The sequence below is a fragment of the Phaeoacremonium minimum genome, assembly GCF_000392275.1.
Source record: "Phaeoacremonium minimum UCRPA7 unplaced genomic scaffold PA7_03_scaffold_33, whole genome shotgun sequence".
Classification (NCBI taxonomy): domain Eukaryota; kingdom Fungi; phylum Ascomycota; class Sordariomycetes; order Togniniales; family Togniniaceae; genus Phaeoacremonium; species Phaeoacremonium minimum.
Genome location: NW_006920940.1, coordinates 216,913 through 242,725, shown reverse-complemented (window position 1 = coordinate 242,725; position 25,813 = coordinate 216,913). Strand labels below are relative to the sequence as shown.

The 25,813-nt window shown below is 46.1% G+C and overlaps 3 protein-coding genes across 3 annotated transcripts; 1 reads left to right on the top strand and 2 right to left on the bottom strand.

Annotated features, from left to right (window-relative positions):
• Nucleotides 1-9,389: 9,389 nt before the first annotated feature.
• Nucleotides 9,390-11,034, top strand: UCRPA7_446 (putative nicotinamide mononucleotide permease protein; the record flags this gene model as incomplete). Its single annotated transcript, XM_007913042.1, has 4 exons — nt 9,390-9,702; nt 9,754-10,094; nt 10,148-10,384; nt 10,441-11,034. 4 exons carry the CDS (start codon nt 9,390-9,392, stop codon nt 11,032-11,034), a joined length of 1,485 nt encoding a protein of 494 aa, XP_007911233.1.
• Nucleotides 11,035-11,647: 613 nt separating this feature from the next.
• Nucleotides 11,648-12,334, bottom strand: UCRPA7_445 (putative monosaccharide transporter protein; the record flags this gene model as incomplete). Its single annotated transcript, XM_007913041.1, has 2 exons — nt 11,648-12,028; nt 12,089-12,334. 2 exons carry the CDS (start codon nt 12,332-12,334, stop codon nt 11,648-11,650), a joined length of 627 nt encoding a protein of 208 aa, XP_007911232.1.
• A 5,432-nt stretch (nt 12,335-17,766) lies between these two features.
• Nucleotides 17,767-18,798, bottom strand: UCRPA7_444 (putative norsolorinic acid reductase protein; the record flags this gene model as incomplete). The annotated part of the gene is made up of 1 exon (XM_007913040.1): nt 17,767-18,798. One exon carries the CDS (start codon nt 18,796-18,798, stop codon nt 17,767-17,769), a length of 1,032 nt encoding a protein of 343 aa, XP_007911231.1.
• Between the last annotated feature and the right edge of the window lie 7,015 nt (nt 18,799-25,813).

Sequence of the window (25,813 nt, the reverse complement as noted above, 5' to 3'; positions counted from 1 at the left end):
AAAAAGAAGCCTCCAGGGCAAAAAGAACTCATTAGAATGAAGGGGTAGCCATTCTTGTATTCTGTATAATGATAGCTAAGTGAAGCGAATAAAAATGAAGTAAGTAATAGCGAATAAGTCACCTGACTGCTGGCAGGGGGTAAGACTATGCTCCCCCAACTCATGATGCAGCGCCACCATAGCCTATGGCAATAACCATACAAACAGGCGTGCCGACCAGGGAATGTGTGGATCTCCAAAATTAAGCAGCCTTGAAGTACCGTTCTCTAAGTTGATACACGACCCTCTTCGTAGAGAGGCTGAGATATTCATGAATGTGTACTTGTATTGAATACTTGTGCGGTTGAAGATGACACGTTAAGTTGCAGGTAGGTAGTTACATCTTGCATTGCGGCGTAATCAGAAACCCGGGAGGAAACCAAAGGGGGGCAGTTTTAGGGGGAACAAACGTCTTTGTTATCTTTAAGACGTCCTCATCTTACGATTTCTAGTCTTGATTCCATCACACTTGATGTTTACAGAATCCCCTTTCAAATATGAGGCTATATCATTAGTCTCTACCACATCTTCTCAATACTTGGCTTGAAAGACTAGACGGCTAATAGAAGCAGCCAACTCCTCTGTCATCAGGAGCGTTAAAAAAAAAGAATTCACAACCGTTTCGCCAGTTACGTATATATTGTTTGGAGATATCAGTGTTAAATGAACCGTATCGGGATCCAACTTTGTAGGCCGAATAGTCTTGCCAGACGTAGTAGATGGCTCCTCTATCAATTGGGTCGATTGAACGCACCCTTGTCGTCTCATGCGTCTGGACACATTCCGTCACGTCAATGAAAAGAACGAGAATATTCATTCATCGCCATAGTGTTACACAAACTAACATAGCATCTCATTTATCATTTCGAACAGTTGTACAAGATAGCAATTATGAAAATTGGGCGACCAGCTTAGACTCGACCTTAGACAGCCCTTACCGATTCTGCATCATTGACCCCCGACCGGCTAAATTAGCAAAAAGCATATCTCTAATATACAATCAAAGCAAACAATCACTTTGAAATGTTATTCCCAGTCGTCATCGTCAGTAATTCGCATCTTCCCTGAGAACTCGCGGCCGCGTCATCGCTAACAAGGCTCCAAGCGTCAGACTTTCCACCACTTAGCCGAGCAGGAGAGATATACAACCTCGACTTCTGTCTGCACTGCTTCTCGAGTAATAATCTCATTCACCGAGAACATAGTACAATCCGATGCGTAATGAGTGACCTTCGCCTGGCTATCGATCGGCAACCCATTATAAACGGCCGCCAGGTATCGCTCTCTGGCATACAGACAATGTGCTACATGAAACAAATTGCTCGTCCACATATGAGTATAATCGCCATTCTTTATAGCTTCGAAAGGGATCTCCGATTCGTCGTCTGGGCCTGCGTAGAATTTCCAGGCGTACATATCGAGATACCGATTTGCGATGGCCGATTGATAACAGGGCTCGGGAATCCAAGCTATAGCCATTATATCGTAATGACAGGACATCTCTCGAGCTTTATGTGTATTGTTGCCACAGTCGACATGAATTGATGTATTTTCGCGACCATATGGATTTGTAAGGGACGGCTCGATTCTGCCGAGGGTGAGGAACGTGATTGTGAACATGAGCATGATGCTGCAAGCACCAATGATCCAAAATCTAGGTTCGCCGCATTTTCGAATGTTTTCACGATGTAGCAGCCTGTCTCGCTTCCTGGTGAGTTCCTGCATCATTTCATTCTGAAGATGTGATATTCTGGTAAATGTATTTGCGAAGTTTACGAGGAGAGTAAAGGATATTCTAATGTTGACGTGAAACATGTCTAGCCAAGAGGGCGACGACTGTTTTGTTAACTAGTCATTTTTTCAAACTCGCAGACTAGGTCCCAGTTCATACACAGTTTGCGAAAATAATTTACTACGATAAGCCTTATCCAACCACATCTGTTCCAACGCCGTCGCTTTCTACTTTCCCAATCGGGAGCATTCACTGGCCCCCTATTCTCTGGGCTAGATTTATGCGATTCTCTGTTTTTCCTTCCTAGTCTCCAGATTCGGAACCCAATAAGCTATGGCACGTACTTACTTCTACTAGAACCAGCTTGAGGCGATCATTTTGTATACGCGCAGAGATTGACAGACAGCGTTGAACTTGAGGTTCATGATTTTTGACTTGATGTACGCTGTGGCGCAGAGACTTTGCAGTGGCTCAGTTGCCCTGCCAAATTCGCTCTGTTAAGGTCTTCTCCCAGGGCCAGTTTTGAAAAGTCAACATGAATAGCAGGTGGGGACGTTAGTGCGGACGCTATGGAATTTCATCAATGTAAGTATCGCTGTATTCTAAGACGAGTTTTCGTTAGATGAATGATGTCAATTCGTTGACTTTCTAGGATATCCGGAACTCTTCAATTCCATACTTAGACACCGTGTCATGAATAGCTCCATCCTTCAAACGAGTTCCGGTCTGTACCTCAAGCATATCTTGTCAGTGGCTGCCTCGTGGCCATATAAAGAGGAGGCGTCACTCGTAGAGTGCCCGCTCTGAACACTGTAGGTGGAACGCCCTGATTTACAACCCCCATCCCAGGACGGCTTCCTGGTAGGGGAAACGTTGTAATAGACACCGTCTTTCTTTTACGATACCTCCACACGCAGCATATTAGAATTGCCAGGACGATGAGACCACCAACAGAAGCGGCCACGGCAATTACCCAGGTTCTATTTTGGTCGAACCATCCCGGATCATTCGCGCGAGGTCCATCTGGCTGATCGTCACAGTCTCCATTTTGGCATGTCCTACCATCCTGACATTCCGTAGAATTGGTGATGAACTGACATTCTTGAGTGCAACAATTGTCCGTTGCGAAGTCACAGACAGAATTGCTCCTCAGCCTGCACGTTGTAGGATTGCAGCAAGGATTATCTCCACACAGCGTTGTTCCTCCGCAATCGCATTCTTCTCCAGTCTCAACAACACCGTTTCCACATCGAGCTGATGGAGTAGTTGTAGAATTCGTGTTCTCAACCAAGCATGAATCATCGACATTACCATCTCCCATGAAGGAACAAATGTTGCCAACACTACAAGGAGAGAATTGTGATATGCCGCGACCGGTTGAAGGATTCATGATGTACTGTCCATTTGCATCACATGTCGTTCTACTCAAAGGGCAACACTGCTGTTGGCTGCAGGTATCCAACGTACAATCATGGACGGCTCCAAAGATATGACCTATCTCATGTGCAATGACCAACCACTCTGTGGGTGTCCTGACGACTACGTTCGCCCCAGAAGCTGATCCACTGTTTCCTCCTGAGCGGCTTGAACCCTGACGACAGACTTGACCAAGCCAAGATAGACCTACGGCGCTACCCGTGTTGCAAGTACTCAACAAGGTCCAGAAAGCATTCGTGTCAGAGATCCGCCCTCTCCATCTGGAAAAAAGATCCAATCGATTGCTCAGCGTGATGTCAGAGGCACAGTCAATGTTCCATGGTTCGGAGGATGAAGCTGTGGTCGGACAGTTTGCGTCACTGATGGTGATGTTTTGAATCTGAAGCGAGATATTGAACGTGCTTTCATATACTTGGGAGGCGGAGTTGATCTGCTGTATGATGTTGGATCTCGCCATAGCCGGTGAGTCGAAGTCTCTTGTGTACGTACAGTCGGTGGCAATGCCAATCATTGCAATCCTTCTCGTCTGCGGACAACCCTCAGTTGAGCCAATGCTGGATATGAGATCAGAGCCGGGGCCGTAGGGATTTGAGTCTTGCCGTCTGAATAATTGTTCAGATTTGTCCTTCTCTTCCGTAGCGACGTCCAAGGTTAGATCAAGGTCGAATTGGCATGTTGATTCAGAGTCTTGTCGTTCGTCGTTCACATCATTTGATCGCCAAACATCCGAGTCTGTCCAAACAACCATGTGCTCTTTTGATCTCTTCACAACGGAAGAACTCTTTTGGCCCCTTGTTCGAAGATAATTACTGCTTGTCTGGATATGGTGGTGTTTATGCTTTACTGTGAAAACACCTTCAAATACAGGTAGATATTCATCTTTGTGAATCATGATTCTTGCCCACCCGACCTTATTCCAGACTGTTCTATCGTGGTATCGTATGAACGTGTCACCTTTGAACACTTTGTGATCGACAAGGGCCATATGCTCGATATTTTCATCGTGCTCATCCGTGGATAAGTATCTAACCACTGCATTTTCACGGATGATTTCTCGGTTAGGCTCGAGAACGAGTCGGATTTCTGTCTTCTCGTCGAGAGAAAACGTGAGTATTGTGGATGAATTTCCGTGGTTGAATACTGGATCTATGATGCGGCTTGAATCTTCTATGGTATTTCGACGGATTGAAGTTCCTGTCCACTGTAAGAATGACTCTTGTTATGAGCAGTTCCATCGAAGAAACACACCTGATACTTGTCTGATCGTTAACTTAGTACTTGCAAGAATTACGGTGATAGCATGGAAGAAACGCATGGTTCAAAAATGATCCAGCTCACGTCTTGTGAAATGCCCCAAGATGCAGACCAGCACTCGGAACATGGCTATTCAGTTCAGCCATGACTGTCTAAATACATGTTCCGTAACTCTCGTGATGGAAATATCGGACGCGTCATCCTTTGAGGAGACTTTCTTCTGGCCCTTCCTCGTCCTGCCACTGAGGTGAGCATATTATCAAATGGCAAGAATTTCTGCTGGTTCAAGACATCTAGTGGGAAAGAAAGAGGGCAGTGATGCTTGGCATTCGGCGGTTCTGGAGGCCTCTAGTGTCTTGAAGTCGGATTTAAGAAGATCAATTGCGCGAGGTGGTGCCGAATCCATAACGAGAGCAATACGCGCTAACGCACCCAGCTTACTTGCCAAGACAGTCTGCCAATGGCTGACGTATCCATTTAGACCACACGCTGGTCACATTCGAGCACTGCCACTCTTTCAGTATGAACTAAATCACCGTCTTTCTCAAATAGAGACTGCCATGCACTTATGAGCCGTGCAAGCCGAGATCTTCTGATGCTTAGTAAACATGGCAGATACGCCCACAGAAGCTGCACGCTGTGGGATACGCCACTGAGAACACGATGGGGATGGATACTGGATTGAAATCGGATCAATGCTGCCAAGATACTAAGCCATCAAAGAACGCGATAGGATAACTCAATTTAATTACGCAGATACAAGATTTGTACTTATTTGGCGGTGATGGCATAGGCTGAAGAGACAGACTAATTGCCCGACCCTTTGTTGAAAGTCAAACATGAGAATTAGCAAGTTATACCACATGAGCTTCTGCTAGGCATTGCCTTCGTACTCCAAGATCGAATGAAGCGTTTGAGAGAAGTGCATTTACATCGCTAGTGCAATTGTTTATGTCATATTTTACGCATGGTAATATCTACCAAGCAATACGTGTCTAGTTCCGGTTCCACATCATGTCTTTCCTAGTTGTCACGTTGCTTTAGAACATCAATTGCACCAGCTTTACATCTAGGGTCCTAGATGGGAGCAGTCTGTCATTTATTAGACAAGGGAAAGGCGGCAATATAAGAACCATGGTTTCCAAGTTCAAACGCCTAGGGATCGATTCAATATACATGGACATATAAACATTGATTAGCTTGTTGTAGTTAGTCTGGTGTGTCGCAAGGCCGAGAATTTGATTAGATTTATGGGTTTGAAGTTAGAATAAACATCAATTTGTCCTATCGTCTGGGAAAGTGCTGGTCCTGCGCTAGACAGCTGCCAGCTGGTGAACAGCTGATGCCGGTGCCAATCGTGCACGAGCCATCTTCCTGTTTGAAATTTGCACCTAACAGACGTATCTGGCGATCCTGTCAAATTGTTTAGAGGCTTGCTCATCGCAAACCCTCAGCGACAATCCATGCGTATATCTGAGAGTGCTTCTAAGCAATAGCTAATCTCACTTGAATATCCCGTCGTCTAAACAGTGGGTATCTGGATCACGTAATTTAGTTCATCGGTCTTGCAATATGACATCTGAGCTGTCGTGAGAAGTTTCCGACCAGGATGTTACCACGTCCAACTGAACCGTCAGGCATATTCTGGCAAGACGATTTCATCACGGCAGAGCATGAGGAAGAACTCATTAAAACATTCCGCAACGAGCTGGAATGGCCAGAACGAACAGGCAGATCTTCACTACACTTTGGTTTCACATTCGACTACAAGACATTTGGTGTTGATGCCGATATTCCTTACAAGCCGTTTCCAGACTGGCTTCGACCTCTCATCCCTACCACAGAGGGAAGACCCCCAGAGCAGGTCTGCTTACAATATTATCCGCCAGGATCTGGAATTCCACCTCATGTTGATACGCATTCTGCATACGATCAACTCTATGCGTTATCTCTCGGTTCGCCTGTCATGATGCAGTTTCAGAGGGGTGAGGAGCGAGTTGAAGTCGACTTGGCACCTCGTAGTATGATGCAGATGTCGGGGGACTCGCGACTTCATTGGACGCACGGAATCAGAAAACGCAAGACAGACACATTGGTAGATGGAACAATCAGGAAACGCGAAGACAGGTGGAGCATTACATACAGATGGTTGAGAAAGGGTGCAGAGTGTGAGTGTGGGGACGAGAAGTTGTGTGATACAGCTCAGAAGAGACTCGGTATCGAGAAAGGATATCGCTGGAAAGAGCAGCAGGCAGAGAATGCTAGTACGTAGCGTCAGAAGATGTACAATGTGCGAATCTCCTGCTGGATCTGGTGTCAGACAAGATGAAGGACTTCTGCTCAAGCAGTTTATTTTCCAAAAACGGAATAGATGGGTGTCGCAAACAGCGCTTTTAGTCGAACTTTAAGCCAGGATGGTTTAACCAACATCAACAATTGGGTAGCGATACTCAAACAAATCGAAACGGTACCGTTGAGATTTATATAGCTAACATAGTCTATCTGATGTGAAAGCACCCCAGCATCTATCGAATAATTGAAACACTTATAGCTTCACTCTCCTTGAGACTTGCCATTCAGCACGCTCACTATTCACCATCTCTGGTAGTAGATCTTTAACACTAACGGCACCTAAAAGGGCCATATTTGTCTCGATCTCAGCACGCAGCATATAAACGAGCCTCTTCACGCCTTCCTCACCATACTCATTGGTCAAAGCATATAGGAATGGACGACCGACTCCAACAGCTGATGCACCCAATGCTAACGCTTTGAGGATATCTGTGCCACGCCGGAATCCACCATCAATGAATATGTCGAATCGAGAACGAGCTTCGCTTGACAAGAGCTGTGGTGCATACTTGCGAATCTCGAGCAACGTCAAAATTGGAGTCTGAGCCGTATCTTGCGACCGTCCTCCGTGATTCGACAGGACAATGCCCTGAACACCCGATTGATACGCGAGAATGGCATCTTCGACGGTTTGAATTCCCTTTAGTACGATGGGTAGCTTTGTGAGACGACGCAGCCAAGTAACGTCATCCCATGTCAAAAGTGGATTAAGGAGTCCAGATGAAGATGTCTTTGCTACGCCCGATGGAATATTGCCTGTACCCTTGACACGGTCATCACGCTCCCGGCGACCCAGAACAGGTGAGTCCACTGTCATAAATATTGCCTTGGCACCTAAAGTCTCAGCTCTTCGCACAAAGGCCGTTGTCTTGTTTCTGTCGACGTTTGCGTAGAGCTGGAAAAATAGTGGTTGGGATGGCGAAACACGTGCAGAGAAGATGGCGTCTACCGGCGCAGTACTAGGCATGCAATAAGCAAGCCCTTCTTTGCCAGCAACTTTCGTTATGATAGCCTCAGCATCTACATGCGCATATCTCCCTATCCCGGTCGGACTGATATAGAAGGGGAGAGATGATGGGAATCCCAGGATCGAAGTTGATGTTGAGACAGAATCGACACGACGAAGAATACGTGGACGTAGACTAATCTTTCGGAAGATTCGATATGATTCACTGATACTGATCTCATCTTCAGCGCCGGATGAGTAGTATGCCCAACCAGAAGCCGAAAGATATCCTTCGGCCGCCTTTTCAAAATCGTTCACGCTGACGATCGAGCTAAGCGGAGGATAAGTGGGCTTCGAGTTGTCTACTTGTGCTTCGGGATCTTCTTCTGTTTTTAGCAGCGTATTTGGCTGGATATTTCCCAAGCATGATTCCGGCGGAAGAGTTTCCGAGACTAGCTCAGGACTGTGTATTTCTCCGTAGGCCTCTGTGGCATCTTTACCGCCATTGTGAAGAATGACAGATGCACCTCCTGGGTGTTCATTAAGAAAATCTGCACATGTCGTGAGTCAATGTGTAAACCGGCTGGAGAGAAAACGTCCATACTTGTTACGTCCCATACTTTGTCGTGAATGACAACCCAGCATGAGTCTTGATTGCAATGACTGGCAACCTCAGAGGCGTGAATAGTAGCCATGGTTGTCAATGAGAATATTGATCTTCTGATTGCATAGTCAGCTTGGCAATGTTGCGCTCTTGTTCTTGTCTTCATGCACACATGGTAGGATCCCCCACGTTCGAGCCAAGATGCCCACCATTCAAACCAAGGCAGCAATTAAGGCAGCAATATTAGGGCTTGTGTGGGGGTCATGTGGCACAGTGCTGTTGTTGTTTCCACTGGCTCCGCTAGACTCCTCTGATCCCACTGGTGATGGCACGATGATCCACGGAAATCCAGCGGAAACAAGGAATGAATGAAAACGCTAGTCAGGTGTATGAAGTGGGGTACAACCATGCTGCGTTTGAGCACCGGACCAACTGGGCTTGTATATCTCTAGGGAACAGTTCTAGCATTCACTAACAAAGCCATCCAATCCATCATATCTACTAGCTAGCATAATTGCCCAGAAGCTGCTTAACCACTGGATCGGTAACTGTTGGGAGGGGTTAATCCGGCAATCACTTGCACTTCAAGGTCAAAGCTGGGAATTAGACACGCTAGCAGACGCTACTTGGCATCACAAGACCAACAAGACAGTGGGAATGAATGTTGGTGCTTACGGCAGTGGAGCAGCTTCTCGCTCCACTCCCCGTGGGGAAGCTGTGTCCAAAACATGCGGGGCGGAGTGGAAGTCATTCGCGTCCAGACTCACCCCTTTGCCCCACGTGGGGGTTGGAAGGCCTGTCCTCTGGGTCGAATTTGCAATTTGATCCTTTCGCTTCCTGTCTACTTGGTAGTATTGACTTGGATTATCCTGCTGAGGACCAACACATGAAAAGAAACCATAAAGACCATCGCAGGCACCAACCATCTTCCATTCAAATCGAAGAGCCTTCTTGGTGATTTCTACGGCAAAGCAGTCTTCTTCAATCCACAATACGTGCAATACTGCCAAGCAGCACGCTTGAAAATGGAGAAGGTCGACGCTATGCGAACTTCTTTGGACCAGCTCGAAAATGTCAAGCAGGGAGACAAGCAAACTCAAGAGCTGGCGATGCCTGCCCGCTTAGCCGCTCTTGACGATGCCGAGTATCAAGCCCTTGGTCGCAAAGCCACTCTGAAGATGGATCTCACCATCATGCCCATCTTGGTCATCATGTATATTCTCAACTATCTTGATCGTCAGAACATTGCAAGCGCCAAACTTGCAAACATCACCGATGACCTCAACCTAAGTGCTGTCGATTACCAGACAGCCGTTAGCATTCTATTCTGTGGATACAGTAGGTTCCCTTGCCCTGTCTCTATCGATTCCTTTCTAACATACTATTTAGTTCTCATGCAAGTTCCGTCCAATATGATCGTCGGCAAGATCAAGTGGCCTGGTGTCTACATTTGTATGGGTATGGCTGCGTGGGGTATCATCTCTGCACTCATGGCAGTGGTCCATAGTTTCGTCGGCCTTCTCATGGCACGAATCTTCCTTGGCTGTGTCGAGGCCATCTTCTTCCCCGGTGCTCTTTACTTTCTATCTCTCTTTTACAACAGAAAGCAATTCGCTTTCCGCACTGCCATCCTCTACAGTGGTTCGCAGCTAGGTAATGCATTTGGTGGTCTATTTGCGATTGGAATCCTAAAGCTGGATGGCCGGTCTGGTTTACAAGGTTGGCGATGGGTATGTCCCCTTGATCATTGTCTAAGGGTGTCCTTGCTGACTGGTTGGTATAGCTCTTCCTCGTAGAGGGTGTCCTCACAACTGGTCTATCCATCGTCTTCGCTTTCATCCTGCCAAACTCGAACAAGAAGATTCTCGGACTATCCTCAATTGAATGCGAATGGGTTCAATGGAACTACGCTTCTGATCAGCGTCAAGAGGATAATTCGGAAGAAACAAGTGCTTTGAGAGGTCTCGTCATGGCCCTGCAAGACCCAAAGACCTGGCTGTTGATGGGCATTCTATATAGCGTAAGCTATTCGCCCACTTTGTCGTTGTGTCCAGGGTTCACTAACAGGGCTTGCAGGACTATATTGTTGGAACTCTTGCCAACTTCTTTCCCTCTGTGGTTGCAGGTCTCGGGTTCGGCACTACAAAAACATACCTGTTGACTGCACCACCTTTCATTCTATGCGTTTTCACCATGCTAGTCAACGGATTCCACTCGGATCGTAAACAGGAACGTTTCTGGCATATCGTCAGCCCTTTGATTGTTACATTGGTTGCCAACATCATTGCGTTGTCATCACTCAACACTGCAGCTCGTTATGTTGCCATGATGCTGATGCCAGCGTCATTCTACTCAGCTGCGATTGTGGTTCTATCATGGATCACTGGCAGTCTTTCACAGCCTGCCAACAAGCGTGCATCAGCAATTGCGTTCATCAATGCCATGTGTAACACTCCCAACATTTGGGGTAGCTACCTCTACTATGGATCACCTCGATATGTGACAGCGTTCGCTGTATGCGTTGCAGCCACGGGCTTGGCGATTGCATTTGCTGTTGCTACGAAAATCCATCTGAGTAGATTGAATGCGAAGATGGATCGTGGAGAGAGTTTGGGAAAACATGGTCCGACTGAGGCTCAAATTGCCGGTGGATTCCGGTACATCCTTTAGAGTAGAGTGGCAATAGCAGCTTTACATGAGAGGGTTGTCCTTGAGTAGCTATCATTAAATGTACTGCAATGTCAACAAAAACGAACATCGTTGTGACTGCATTGGACGGTCTGAAGTGCGATGGCCCCTTTTTGATCGACAAATTCAAAATCAAACACCATAACCAAGTCGTTGACAGGAATCTTGTAATCTAGAGGAGCGATTAACACAGTCCAAGATGTCTATCAGCGCCAAGAGCATTTATGACAGTCAGCTCTCAAACAAGAGAGAATATATTCCATAGAATATCATTGTATATGGATTTTGTCGTAGCATTCATGACACAATCGATTATAATCACCGACGATCAGCCAGCACCAAGGATAGCCAACTATGATTGTTTCAATGGTCCAACTATGATCGATCATATTTAACCATGTTCTTCTTTCTCAGACGTCAAAATATGTCCCAGTACCTTGCCACGTGCAAATCGACGATAGACCAGATAATTCTTCGTAATCAATTGAAGCAGCTATATCATGTTACAGGGCTAATCTATCCGTCTGTTGACGGTTGCTGATCAGTACTATCACTGAAGCAAGAAGCATGGCCCTACATAGCGACGCCGACATCACTAAACCTTCTGCTCTACATGTTCGCTTGTTTCCCCAAGGTCCACCTTTGCAGCAATCTCTTCAGCAAGAGTGACATGCTCGTTGTTCTTCAGCATCTTCCGGATCTCAGCTGCTCGCTTCACAGGGCTCTTTGTTTCATCCATAAATGCAAGATCAACCATCTCTAAAGTCAACCCACTAGTCTCTGGGAAGAAAAAGTAGACTATGGGTACGTAAGAGAGGTTGAAAACGGCAAAGATGATATAAGTCCTCCAGCCTATGTTTGTGATGGCAGATGGGATGAACATTGTCACGGCGAAGGCAAAAAGCCAAAGAGTTGAGTTTGCCAGACCTACACCCTTAGATCGGTACTCAAGAGGTAAAATCTCCGGGCCGTATGTCTAAGCCACTCGTTAGCATACAAGTTCAATGCAGGTGAAACCAATTCCTGGTGTACATACCCAGACTCCAGCCATGAAACCCCAAGTGTAGAAAGCTTGATAGGCAAAGATCATGACGGTGGCTACAATGCCGGATGTCTTGGTGTCAATAGCTATCATGACGGCTAGTACAACCATAACAGCTGACATGGCGGCACCAGTGACCATGAAAGAAATGCGACGTCCAGCTCTTTCAATAGAGTAAAGTGTTCCAAGTGAAGCTATGAGAAACCACACCTGCAAGAAACCAGACATCAAGAGAGCCATATGACGGCTAAGGCCAACAGAATTCTGGAAAATGTAGGTCGTGTAATAGGAAATCTGTCACTTTGGTTAGTTATGGTTATGCAATGTTGTGTTTCTAATGGAGAGGCTGATAACTTCTTCGCAAAACACTTACAGGTGAGCTACCACTGAAATCTTGCATGAAGTTGACTGTACAGGCCAGGGCAACTCGGTATCGAGATCTAACTCTGTCCTTTTTCAATAGATCACGCCACCCCTTCTGAGCATGGGCCTCCAAAAGAATTGCCTGTTTAATGTCGGCGACTTCTTGCGCAACTGTAGCAGCGGTTTCGTGTGGTCGTAGGGCTTGGAGAACCGAGGTGGCTTCTTCTGTTCTGTCTTTGAACATAAGATATCGAGGAGCTGGAAACAAAGCAATGTCAACAAGATGTTTCCCATAATTCAAACCCAATTCGGTGAACAAAGTCGAAGGAGCAAACTTACACTCAGGCATGAAGAACATTAGAGCGCTCATCAAAAGGGCTATAGCAGCCTGGAACGCCATAGGAAATCGCCATGAGAAGTCGGTTGGATAGTCTGACACGCCATACTCCAGCCAATATGCGATGAGTTGACCAACGATAAGCAAGCTTAAGGAACATGCTATCAGCATACCCCGAGCGTGAGGTGGTGCTGTCTCAGATTGCCAGATAGCAACATTGCTCGCAATGAGACCGAGACCAATACCCGCGACGATACGTCCAACAATAAGTTGCGCAACATTGTAGCTTGAACTTTGAAGAACTGAGCCGGCACATATCACAAATGTGCCAACATGTGCGAGGGTCCGTCGTCCGAAGCGTGATCCGGAAAAGGCAGTGGTCATGGAACCGATGAAGCAGCCAATCATGAAGATTGCTGTCACCAAGCCCTCCATGCTGGAGTTGAGTTTGAAAGTGTCCACAAACGAAGGGGCAGTGAGGATGCTACCCATGACCCCATCATCATATCCTAAGAATCAATGGTCAGGCTGAGGCCGTCTTGGCTTCTTGGCAATAATCCTGGGCGGAACAAGGAACACCCACCGAACAGGACAAAGCCCATTCCAGACGCGACAGTGATGCCAGCTAAAAGCCGGTTTCCTTGTAATCCAAGGTATACCATCTTGATTTTGTTTGAACTTGGTATGCAGCGTGCAATTCAACGTAACTTCTGAATCAAAGAAGAAACCTACTTTCAAAAACTTGGCTTGGCACATCTAGCACCGAGTGTCTCTTTATGTGCCTCCTTTCTTTGCTGTCTGGTTGGGGGAACCCACACGTTCAATGCCGGATGTGTGGCAGCCCCCGTGGGGTAGGTTACCCATTCGGCAATTACCCGGGGATGTCAACGCTCAATGCACCGCCAGCCTCTGTGGGACCGCCTGGTTACCCCATGAGTCCCCCACTGATCCCTCATATTATCCCCCATTCACAATAGCTCCGTACAGCTGATCCAGGAAGCATGCACACGCCGCACACTGACTCTTTGGTGGTGGGGAAGTTCATAGTGGTGCCCAAGATGGGGCTCAAAGTTTGACTATTATAGACCACATCCTCTACGTGGGGGATCATCCAACCACGGGTCTAATTATGTCATCGATTGGAAATCTTCGTAGTCCTGTTTGTTTCCCCCCTTTCCTCCACAGCCACAGCAGTCAAGGCGCGAGTCGAACCAGCGGTTGCACTTGCTACACCGACCCCAGGAATCGAATCCGGCATCCCATTTAGCGCGATTCAGCAGTGGCTTGGCTGCAGTTCCCCTGTCAATCAATCAAACTTTCGTTCAGCGAATCTAGTCACCGCTGCGTTCAGTGCATTTCAACACCATGCAACAGTGGACAGTATCGAGTGTAGGTGTCTCGTCGCATAATTAGCAGTTTCGGTGCATGCTGACAATGCACATCATTACAGCCATGTTTATCTGTCCAAGGCCAGCTTTTGGAAGGCCCGATTTACGATGAGACACGTCAAGAATGCCGCTTTATCGACATAGTAGGCAAAAAGCTTCATACTTTCAACTTAGCTCAAGGCCCAAAGTTTCTTCGAACCATTGAGACACAAGATAATCTGGGGTGAGTTTGTTTTGGGTCAAGAATCTATCAAAATGATGAAAGCTGCTGACAATCACGAAAGCGTAACAGCCAACATCAAGGGATCGTCATCAGAGTATATCGCAGGTGCTCGCTATGGGTTTGCAACTGTCAATGCCCAGACTGGCGAGATCAAGTACATTTGTAGAATGTGGAACCCAGATCTAGATGGGATTGACAGAGTAGAGATGTAAGTCATGCTGTCTTCCTGTTCGACAATCACATTAAAGCTATCGACCCTGCCATGACAATGCTTTATGAAACAGACCTGAGCTGACACGAGAGCTTTATAATACAGAATGCGCAGCAACGATGGCGCTGTCGATTCACATGGCCGATTCTGGGTGGGTTCCATGGTTGACCCTGGTCTGGTCGGTGAAGAACGTCCTGAAGGCATTCTCTTTCGCCTAGATCCTGACCTAAGCGTGCATCGAGTTCTTTTCGAAGCACAAAGCCCAAATGGAATTGCCTGGAACTCTGACGACACTATCATGTACTGGACAGATAGCGGAAAGCGCACGATATATGCATTTGACTTCGACGCCGCCACTGGAGCCATTTCCAACAAACACGAGTTTTGGAATGCCAAGACAGCTGGATTACCGGATGAGGTGAACCCAGATGGACTAGTCATTGATGAGCAGGACTGCATATGGACAGCATTGTGGCGAGGTTTCAAAGTTTTGAGACTCAATCCAGATGGCTCAGCAATAGGAGAGGTTAACCTGCCCACGGCTTATGTCACATGTCCAGCATTTGCGGGAACTGAACTTGTGATCACAACTGCAAGAGATCCTACTGTGGAGGAAGAGGGGACTAAACGTGGAGGGGATGTATATTGCGTGGACGTGGGGGTGAAGGGTGCACCTAAACATGAGTTTGAACTGCCTACGGGTACTCTGTAGTCATGAACATGGCCGGAAATGATACAAATCAATTCGCTGGCTCAAAATTCGAGAAGTATTTGTGATCATTTGGTATATGGCGAGTCTTGAGACGAAGCAGAGATAGAGTTCCCTACAACACAATCAATTGATCATTTCTCATGGTGCGAAGGCAGAATCCCGACTTTGAATGCATACCCTCTCCATCAAACCGTCGCTCTCGGAAACTGTTGCCGAAATGCACAACGTATGCATCCAACCCCATTTCGACCCCAAATATATAACAACATGGGGGTCAGAACCCCCCACGACTGGGGTACTTGGACCGATTCCTCACGAATGAGATGTTGCTGTGATGTCCAGTGGGTCTAATCCTAGACTATGTTTACAATCTTTGCCGATTTGCTGCAGCCTCAATCAATTTCTTGTTGATGGCAGTCAGGATCGTATAGATTGTCTCGAGTGTCGGGATTGGCATGCCCAACTCTCGGCCTTTCTTGACAGGGTACCCAAGAATGATATCCACCTCCATCGGTCGCCCATTTTGGAAGTCAGCCATCATACTACTCCCGATCGGCGGCATACCCAGAATCTTATTTATTAGATCATCAACAAGACTGTATTCGATTGAAACCCCAGACTTGCGAGCCACATCAATAACCTCTGTCATGAGTCGACGGGTCATTGGCGTTGCATCAGATGATGACGACAACCAGGAGTGCGTGTCAAGCTGTGTCAGTGTCGTAAGTGAGTTCCAAGCGGCGTTCCACACTACTTTCTCCCATCGTTGTACTTGAATATTAGGCACTACTTGGAAAATTGTCTTGCCGGTAGTCAGGAGACCTGCAAACTCGTCAAGTCGTTGTTGCTCCAGTGTTGCATCTACGTGGGAGTTTTCGAACAAGCCAATCTGCATATCTTCGGATTTTGTATGTTTCACGATTCCCGGTTCTGGCTGGGAGGCACCAACCCAGGTCTAGCAATGTTAGACGTGGTCGGTCACGCAGAAGAAGAAACTTACCACACAAGACAGGATGCTGACGCTGGGGAATGCTTTCCTGAATGGTTCTTCGTTTCCTACTCCATTTTGAATGATGACGATTGTTGTCTTCTTCTCATCAACGCCAGGTGCAATCTGAGCTGGTACAGATGCCTGATCAATGGCTTTATGGGCACAGACAATGTAATCGAATGTAGTACCAGCTTCGACGGTCTTGACCACTACAAAATGTCAGACACCAACTTTTAGCAATCGTCGAATTATTATACCTTTGAACGGGACTACGACATGTTTGCCATGGTTTTCGCTGGTAATGGAAATGCCGTTGGCTTTGACGGCTTCGTAATTTGAACGAGCACATACTGTTAGTCGCACGTTTTCGGAGCGACTGAGGATAAATGCATAAAAAGAGCCAATTCTGGAGGAACCATTAGCTTCTGCAATCTGTTCATCGGGGTTAGGAACCCACGCTCCAAGTCCATAAAGCAGGACGTCGATAGGGGCTTTTGAAGTCATTATGCCGATCGGTTCAGTTGCCCCTGATGCGATATAAGCCTTGCCTGGATGGTTTGTTTGGCAGTTGTTCCTGGGATTCTTCTCGGTACCTATTTGAACGTAGACCGGCATCTACTACCACAAATTGTTGAACCTGTATGAAGCAGAAATCACGTCGGGGGGTATGTAGCACACTTTGGTGGGATGTGGGTCCGAACGCGACCCCCAATAGCTATAAACCACTTTACCCCCACTACGGTTCCCCCACTACATCTCCATTAGTGACGCATCAATGCGAGATCGGAATCTACACAGTATCCGTTTGTAATCGACACGCAGATTGTCCATCCTCATCATCAGTACCTCCTAGGTCATATACAAAAGGGGTGATATTGACGAGTCTAACGGATCGGGTCGAATACTTTATAAGAGTCAAGCCCTGGCACCTTAGCCATTTTTAGAATGCGGAGGCTGAATTTTGTCGTCTTAGATGGGGTTCAACGATGCAGATTGTTTGTAGAATGGTATAATATCCACAAAGTTCTGAGCCAGATAAAAATCATATTCATTTGCTTCATTCACGGAATGTTTAGTTGTCGTGAAGAAGACATCTACTTTTGAGCAGTCTGCCTAAGGTCCTAGTCAAGCCTTGCGTACAATCATTCAATAGATGCCCAAACCTCGTCTGGAACTTATTTGGGATCTCTGGCTATTTATCTATATACTCATTCCAATCAGTCACTTCAGACATATACATCGAGTGGTCATACCTATGTCAGTATTGCTAAATGGCATCGTTAAGAAGGAAATGCGATTAAAGTCAAACATCCATGTCAATATCATCGATTAAGGTGATCGGGAATAAATGACTGTCTCTTTGTACTCTTTATTTACCCAAAAGAAGTGAAAATGGGTCTACATTGCAAGAATTATCCACATAATTGGTTCCTAATAAGTTGTCTTCTCATGAATGAACAGGTTTGATTGGCTTTGATGGTTCAACCCAGTCAATGTTGGTGATCGCATTCGTCAACCAAACATCACCAGGTCCATGAGGAACCTCTTGGACAGTATCGTCATTGTTGAATAGTGTTCCGCTTAGGAATGTATGAGGGAACCCAGGATCAAAGTAGTAGGCGTTCTCAATCTCTGCAATCTCGTCATCATTCAGATCAATATTGAGAGCTTCGACGTTGCTCTTCAGTTGTTCGGATGTTCTACATCCAACGAGAGGGAAGACGTAAGGCGCCTTATTCATAACATACGCCATGGCAACGCCTGTGAGTCTCGTATTCTTTTCGTTGCTCAGTGCCTCCAACACTTTGGAGATAGCTCTCTCGTTCCTTTTCGGTTTCTTTTGACGTCCGGGATTGTTGACTTGACGCTCTTTGAAGGCTGCTTCGGTTTGAAAACATCCTTGGCCCAAAGTCCCGTATGGTACTAAACCCATTCCCTCATCTTTGCACATGGGGATTATGTCACGCTCGAAGTCGCGGATTGACGCATTCCACAGGCCTTGATAGACGACAAAAGGCGCGAATCCATGATCTCGTGCATACTGGTTTGCTTTCGCGACCACCCATGCCGGCGTATCAGAGATCCCCAGATAATTGACCTTGCCAGACTCAACAAGCGCATTGAGGCTACGCATCAGTTCGGGGATAGGCGTTGCATAATCCCACCAGTGGACATACAAAAGATCAACGTAGGATGTTTGAAGACGCTCGAGAGAGCTCTCTACTGACAGGCGCATTGACTTTGTGCCATTGCCACAGAAATTGGCCTGGACTTTATCCTTCATGTGCGGAATGCAGGTGCCGGAATATTTAGTTGCCAGAACAAGTTCGTCACGATTCTTGCGTGAAGTCATCCATTCACCCAACCAGAGCTCGGATTCTCCGTCTTGATATCCATTTGCGGTATCAATGAAGTTGCCCCCAAGTTCTTTGAATGTGTCGAGAATCTCGAAGGCTGTCTCCTTGGTACACTCTCCCATTCGGGCTTTATGGGCGTCACCAAAACCCATGGCTCCAAGGCATATAGGTGAAACTCTGACTCCTGCTGACGGGGCAAGGAGCCGATAGCGGCCAAGGGCAGACTTTGGTGGTGGTGCAGGAGGGAAAGGTGGTGCCATGGTTCTTGATCAAAGTAAAGGCTAAAAGTGAAAGATTCTCGAGAAGTAAAGACAAGAAGGGTTGACACGGCGTACAAGGTATGGTGTATCACCTTTTATAGTCATTTAAGTAGCTGGGATCTTGATCAAGGTCTCCTCCACGGAGGTAGGCGTATTTACGCGGGTAGTTCTGTATACGCGTCATTCTAAAATTCTCAAAAGCCTCATTCTATATACATATGATATGATGAAGCAAGATTCAGGAGACGATGATTCTAGCAACTTTCTTGAAGCCACTGCCGACATATTCAGGCACAAAATTAGCTATGTAGCACATAAGCAAGTTGCATATACTTATGGGGCAAGCGTGTTTAGCAACCAACGCTATTCCTGAGCAGGTTAGCCTCTTATACCAGATTCAATTCGCTCATCTTCGGGATCGAGAAGCAGTGCATGGCTCAATAATGTACAGACGAGACTATTCATGCATTCAGACGTGCGATATCGTGAATGCCGAAAAATGAGATGTCTTTCCGACAGCGAGAATTGTGTAGTGGCTGTTGATACACCAACAGGATTAATCTACTTTGTACCTGAGGCGCGTGCCGTGTTGAGGTGGGTCATAATATCCTGACTCGTCCAAGCGCCACCTGACCTCGAAATAGTCCGATCCGACGCCAGTTAGATCTCTCCGTGGCAGCTTGGACGAAAAATGAATCGGTGTTCATCCGCATTGCTCGAAATATGTTCCGCTACACAATCATCTCAAAAAGAAGGCAAAAGCTAGTATTGTGATCTAGTGTCCAAGAAGACGGAGAGAGGTCATGGAGCCGACTTCAAATCAGAGCAGTCCTGGCCAGTCGTCTTTGACACCTCTCAGATCTCACTCCTGCGCATTGTGCCACAAGAGAAAAGTGAAATGCGATAAGAAAGATCCTTGCACGTATTGCGTGACAAGAAATATTGTCTGTGTACCAGTAGTTCAGGCTGATTCTGGCATGAAAAAGAGGCGATTCCCAGAAGCCGAGCTACTAGCGCGTTTGAGGAGATACGAGGCTGCTTTAAAATCCTTTGGGGCGGACGTTGATGCTCTTCGATATGGAAACACGAGCAGCTCTACTACCCGTGCGATTGATACAAGGGCAGCTAATCAAGAACCCGCAATGCAAGGAACTATAGGACCGGCACTTCACGTCTATAAAGTACGTTTTGAAGGACAGCTCTTGTCCGCCGTTTATTCGCTTTCTGGTACTAAACAGACATGAATAGACTGAGGGAGCCGAACAAACACTTAAAGGGTGTTCGGAAGATGATGACATAGCAACGCCGGAGCCCATCTTTGCTACATATGACCTCGCATTTGAAACGTACGGCAGTCCATTAGTTTTCAGCACAAGCATCGCTGGCTCTATAGATCTTCCGAGTCTTCAACCTTCAACACATCATATTCTACAACTTTGGCAGACATATCTGGATAACGTCCATCCGTTACTACGCGCTTTCCATGCACCAAGTCTTCAACAACAGTTATTCAACGCAATCAACAACATGTCATCCCTATTGCCATCGACACATGCCTTGTTATTCTCAATCTACTCCACAGCAATGACATCTATGCGAAGTGCTACTTGTTTGACCAATTTTGGAGAAGACAAACATGTATTGATATCGAAATTTCAATCTGCAGCTCGGTTTGCACTTCACAAGTCAGGTTTCCTACGATATTCGGATCGAACAGTTCTGTCAGCCACAGTTCTATGTCTGGTATGTGCACCCCTTTAGGCAATATCTTTACTTTGTCGTAAAATCAAGAGATATCTTACTGACCATCATTAGATATCCATGACAAGAACAGTAGATCCTCGACTACTTCTCTGCATGATTGCATCTGCCGAACGTTGTGCTAGGAGAAATGGATATCATCTGAATCTTCGTGGCAGAGACATCTCATCATTTGAGGTAGAAATGCGAAGCCGTCTTTGGTGGCAGATCGTATGGCTTCAAGGTCAAGTTGCTGAAGCAGCAGTAGCTGGACCTTCTTCACTGTCATGGGACTGGCAGGTTGTTCTCCCGCGAAATGTCAACGAGAGTGACATTACTCCAGAGATGAGCGCAATGCCTCTGGTGCATCAACTTCCTACTGATATGCTGTTCTGTATCGTCAAGTACGAAATACTCGAGTTTCGGCGTCGAATATGGGCTAGTGTGCAGGAGCATGTTCCCAACTTCCGATCTAACGAATTCAAAAACCCTATGATCTCGGTCTCTGACAAATTGAAGGCAATCGATTCATTCCAGCGAAGACTAGAGTCGCAATACTTTAGTCATTGTGATCCTACTACCGCTTTGTTCATCATGACGCAATATTATGTCACTTATTCCCTTTCCAAAATGAGGATTGCAGCATATACCACGATTCCACTGTCAGACGCACAAGTCGTTCAAGAGCGTCAGGAAAAGCTCATGAAGATCTGCATTGAGGCTATTGAGGCCTACACTTCGTGTTTCAGGCAAAGGATGCTTGACAGGTTTCATTGGTTTCTCATATCAACTGCGCCCTTCCTAGCATACGTTCACCTGCTATACAATCTTCGACGATATCCTACCAGTATGCTGGCAAGTCGTGGTTGGTCAGCCATATCTTCAGAGACTGATGGATTTGGCCGACCACGATGGATATGGGGGCTGAATCCCAGCTGGAACGAGCCGGATGATAGTGCCATGGCATTAGCTTTTGCGAATATGACTGTCAAGGCATGGGAAGCTCGTGAGAAAGTATCAAGTGGCTCTCACATTGAACAAGCTCCAGCGCTCATAATGTCAATGAAGGAGAAATTGAATCGTAGTCAAAAAACCAACAATGATGTTGGGTCATTCAATGAAGTCTGGCCTTCAACACATGAGCACAGAACCGAGCTAGTGGCCAACGAAGCACCAAATGACATTTTGCAGGTTCCTCAGCTAGATCCAGCCATGGATAGTGATTTCACGATGTTGAACGATTGGGGTTTCGGTACGGCTGACGACTACTATTGGGGCGTCAACTAAACTAGCAACATAAAAAATCGCGATTATCAACTACTCATTGACACTGTGGTTTTATTCAACTTGATGAAACCTAGGTTGTTTTAATTAAAGAGAAGATATTCTTTATTGGCTGTGTGTCTATTTCATCTGTCATCATCTCAATTTACTATACAATGGAGAACAAATATCGGTTGGTCTTCGTCAAGACTTGTTCTGCTCTTTCGTTACATCAGCCTGACTTTGAGCCTTCGGTTTGATCCCTTTCCACTCCATAGAAGATGCTGGTATAACTATTGCTGTAGCTAAACCAACCGCAAGGTATAGCGTTGTTGTAATTGACACATTGTAAGCTGACAAGACTTCCGGAAGAATCTCGGGAGGTATGATGGTTCGAAGATTAGCCGCGCCTAACTTGATGATCCTGTCTGCGTCTGGAACACCCCGTAGCCTGTCTGATAATATCTCCTGAAAGACAGTCTCCGCAATGGCAAGGACTAGAGCACCTCCCATCTGTTGTCCAAAGATGATGATAGCAATACCAATCGGAACATCTGCCCGAGGAAGAACCGTCTGTGCAGCAAGATTGGATTGTTGAAGACCCATACCAATGCCAAAGCCGGCGATTATCTGATATCCAATCCAGCCAGACTTGCTAGTCGTGAGCTTCAATGTAGTCAAGACTCCAGTTCCAATCGAAGCAGGTACTGGTGCAAGAAGCATTGATGGACAATAGTATCCAATTCGTTGAGTGATGATGCCGGTGAGTATAGATGAAACAACTAATGATAATATCGTCGGAAGAATTGAGATACCTGAGCTTACAGGACTATCTCCATGTACTGCCTGAAACCATAGGGGGAGATAATAGGCCAGGATTACCATTGAACCATTGACCATGCCGTTGTAGAAGAACCCGCATAGAATACTTCGCTGAGCAAAGACTCTAAATGTTTTGGTGTCGTTATCCTTGTTCCATAGTTGAAGGAGAATCCAAACAAGGAATGAGAAACCAGCACATAGAAACAAAAGTATGATGCGCCAATTGCTCCATGCGTATGTACTGTTACCCCATTCCAACGCCAGTATAAGACATGTCATCGACGGAACAAACGCCAAAGTTCCGACAATATCAAGCTTGCTGATCTTTTGTTCCAGTGAGAGGTGATGATTCACCGGCTGATAACTTTGGAGTAGGAAGATGATGGCCACGATCGATACTGCGCCACACGGTAAATTGATGTAAAAGCACCATCTCCACGATGCCCGTTCCGTCAAGGCGCCACCAATAAGTGGACCTGCAACAGAAGCAATGGCACCAACTGCACCGAACATTCCACCAAACACCGGTCTTTTGTGCAGAGGAATGACGTGGAACATGATTTGCATGACACCAGACATGACGCCAGCAGAGCCTATTCCAGCAATAGCACGACCAACAATGAGAATGGTGGATGTCGAAGCAGATCCGCAGACTGCTGATCCAATCTCAAAAATGACCACAGCAAAGATGAAGACGTATTTGACGGGAAACAATTGGTAGAGTCGACCATATTGAAGTTGAACGGCGCAGTTGGAAAGCATGTACGCACTGCCATACCATCCTATATCGGATGTTGAATCTGGAGACTGATCAGTGGTGAAAGCAATTGTGCGAACTAGAGTTCGGTCTTACGGAATTGCCTCGTGATTGTAGGAATGGCTGTTCCGAGTATCGTTCGGTCCTGAGGCCCAGGCTGTTAGAACAATTCCTGGTCATTTGAAAACTGCTTACCAAGGATAATAGAAACAAAGACAGCACGCAAGCAACCATGACCATCAAGCCAGTAGCTGTAGAAGGGTATTTAACGTCTTGCGTCTGATCCTTGGTGTCTTTAACTTCTAGGCGTTCTGAAGATGGATCATTGCTGGCTTGAAGACCCGACGACCGCTGTACATCTGCCGTGGATATCTCGGGCCTTAAGTTATTTAGTGCGGGTTCAGCATTCATTTTTGAAGAGTAATAAGGAGACTGTGGGATAATAGAAGAAGACAGATGAGCTGTTAAGTGGGAATAGCATGGCCCATTTGAAATACGGTAAGCCATAAGATTAAATACTTTGATGAGTAGCTTGAATTAATGCAGTTTCTTGGCTGAAATGATCTTTCTTCAATGTTTTGACGGATGCCTTTCCGACGCTATCAGATAGGCCGTGCCGACGAGTCCATCCTCGTGATCTACCCCTAAATCCGGCCAAGCGACCGAGTGAAATTTCTAGAGGATTGTATTCCTTACATTATCTGGCTAATGGAGACGCACCGAATCTGTACATTTTCTGGTATTCGTATCATTGCGTAGATGATCTGGAGGCTAGGTATTCAAGCGTAATGATTTGATGCATGCTCAAACCTCGAAACCAAACCGTATTCAAATATGTCAACTAAGCCCGTTCTGCATCGTATTACAGTTGCACGATTTGCCTAGTAAGGAAGAAAGAGCCTTAATGTGTCCTAAGAAAATGCGCGCAATGTGATTGGGTACCGATATCGCGTCATGCAAGACTGACCGCCTTGAAGTCTTTGTGGGTCGGTCTTTGAGTCATCTTCCTGAACCGAGACTCAATCCTGTATCAATCTCAATGTGCTCCATGTTTCCATTTGGTACCAAACATAAGCAGCCAAATGTCTGACGAGGTTCCTTCTGTTCCAATGACTTCGGCATATACTCAAGCTCAACTTCACGAGTACTTCGAATACATTGGCTTTCCCAAGCACCTACGTAATGAATCACCATCATTAGCGCTTTTGGCTGCATTGCATGTCCACACAATATCGACACTACCATACGAAAACTTATCTTTGCACTATAATCCCATTCATCAAATAGACCTAGACCCACAAAGTCTCTTTCAAAAAACTGTAACGAATGCACGTGGTCGGGGCGGGTTTTGCATGGAAATCGCAATCCTATATAATCACATTCTTCGTGCGATAGGATTTGATGCTTACACTGCAGGCGTAAGAACACGGGCCAGACTATCTGGCATTCCTACAGGGGACTATCCTGGGTGGTAAGATCATGTCTTCAAGTCAGAGAAGAGTGTCATTTGACCGATATTTAGGAACCATATTGTCAATATTGTGACTTTTCCAGATGGAAAGAAATATCATGACGATGTTGCTTTTGGAGGCGATGGTCCAATTATGCCACTTCCATTAATTGATGGTCCCATCTACCAGAACTTGGGAACGCAACAGATCCGATTAGTTCGAGACTGGATACCAACTCAAGTACATAGGACTGAAGACAGTAAGTTGTGGATGTATCAGTACAGGAATAATGCCGGTCTGCAGTGGAACTCTTTCTATTCGTTTCCAGGAGTGGAATTTCTGACCTTGGACTGGGGAGTTGTCAACTTCTGGGTATGCAATCACCCTACAAGTCATCAAAGGTTCAATGTCTTGACAGTGAAGTTTCTGCGGAGACTCAAGGATGAAAGCTCTGAAGAATATGAAATTTATGGAAGACGAATGCTAGTAAATGGCACAGTAAAAGAGAATCTAGGTGGCATGACTCAAGCTATACTTGAGTGCGACACTGAGGATGAGAGAATCTCTGCGTTAGACACCTACTTTGATATTAGAGTCACAGATGAGGAGAAGCAGGGTATCAAGGGCTATCAGTCTGAGATTAGTCAAGTAATCATAGAGTAGATTACATCAGTGCTAAGAAATTAATGCCTAACTACTTGTTTGACTGCATTCGGATCTTGTTACGTGCTTCATTCAGTGTACATGAGTCTCGTATTCCATTTATAATCTGATTCAGCTGATAATTACTCGTCTGCAAAGGGGTTCTGTCAGTTTCATAGGTTGAAACAGGGCAGCAGTGTCT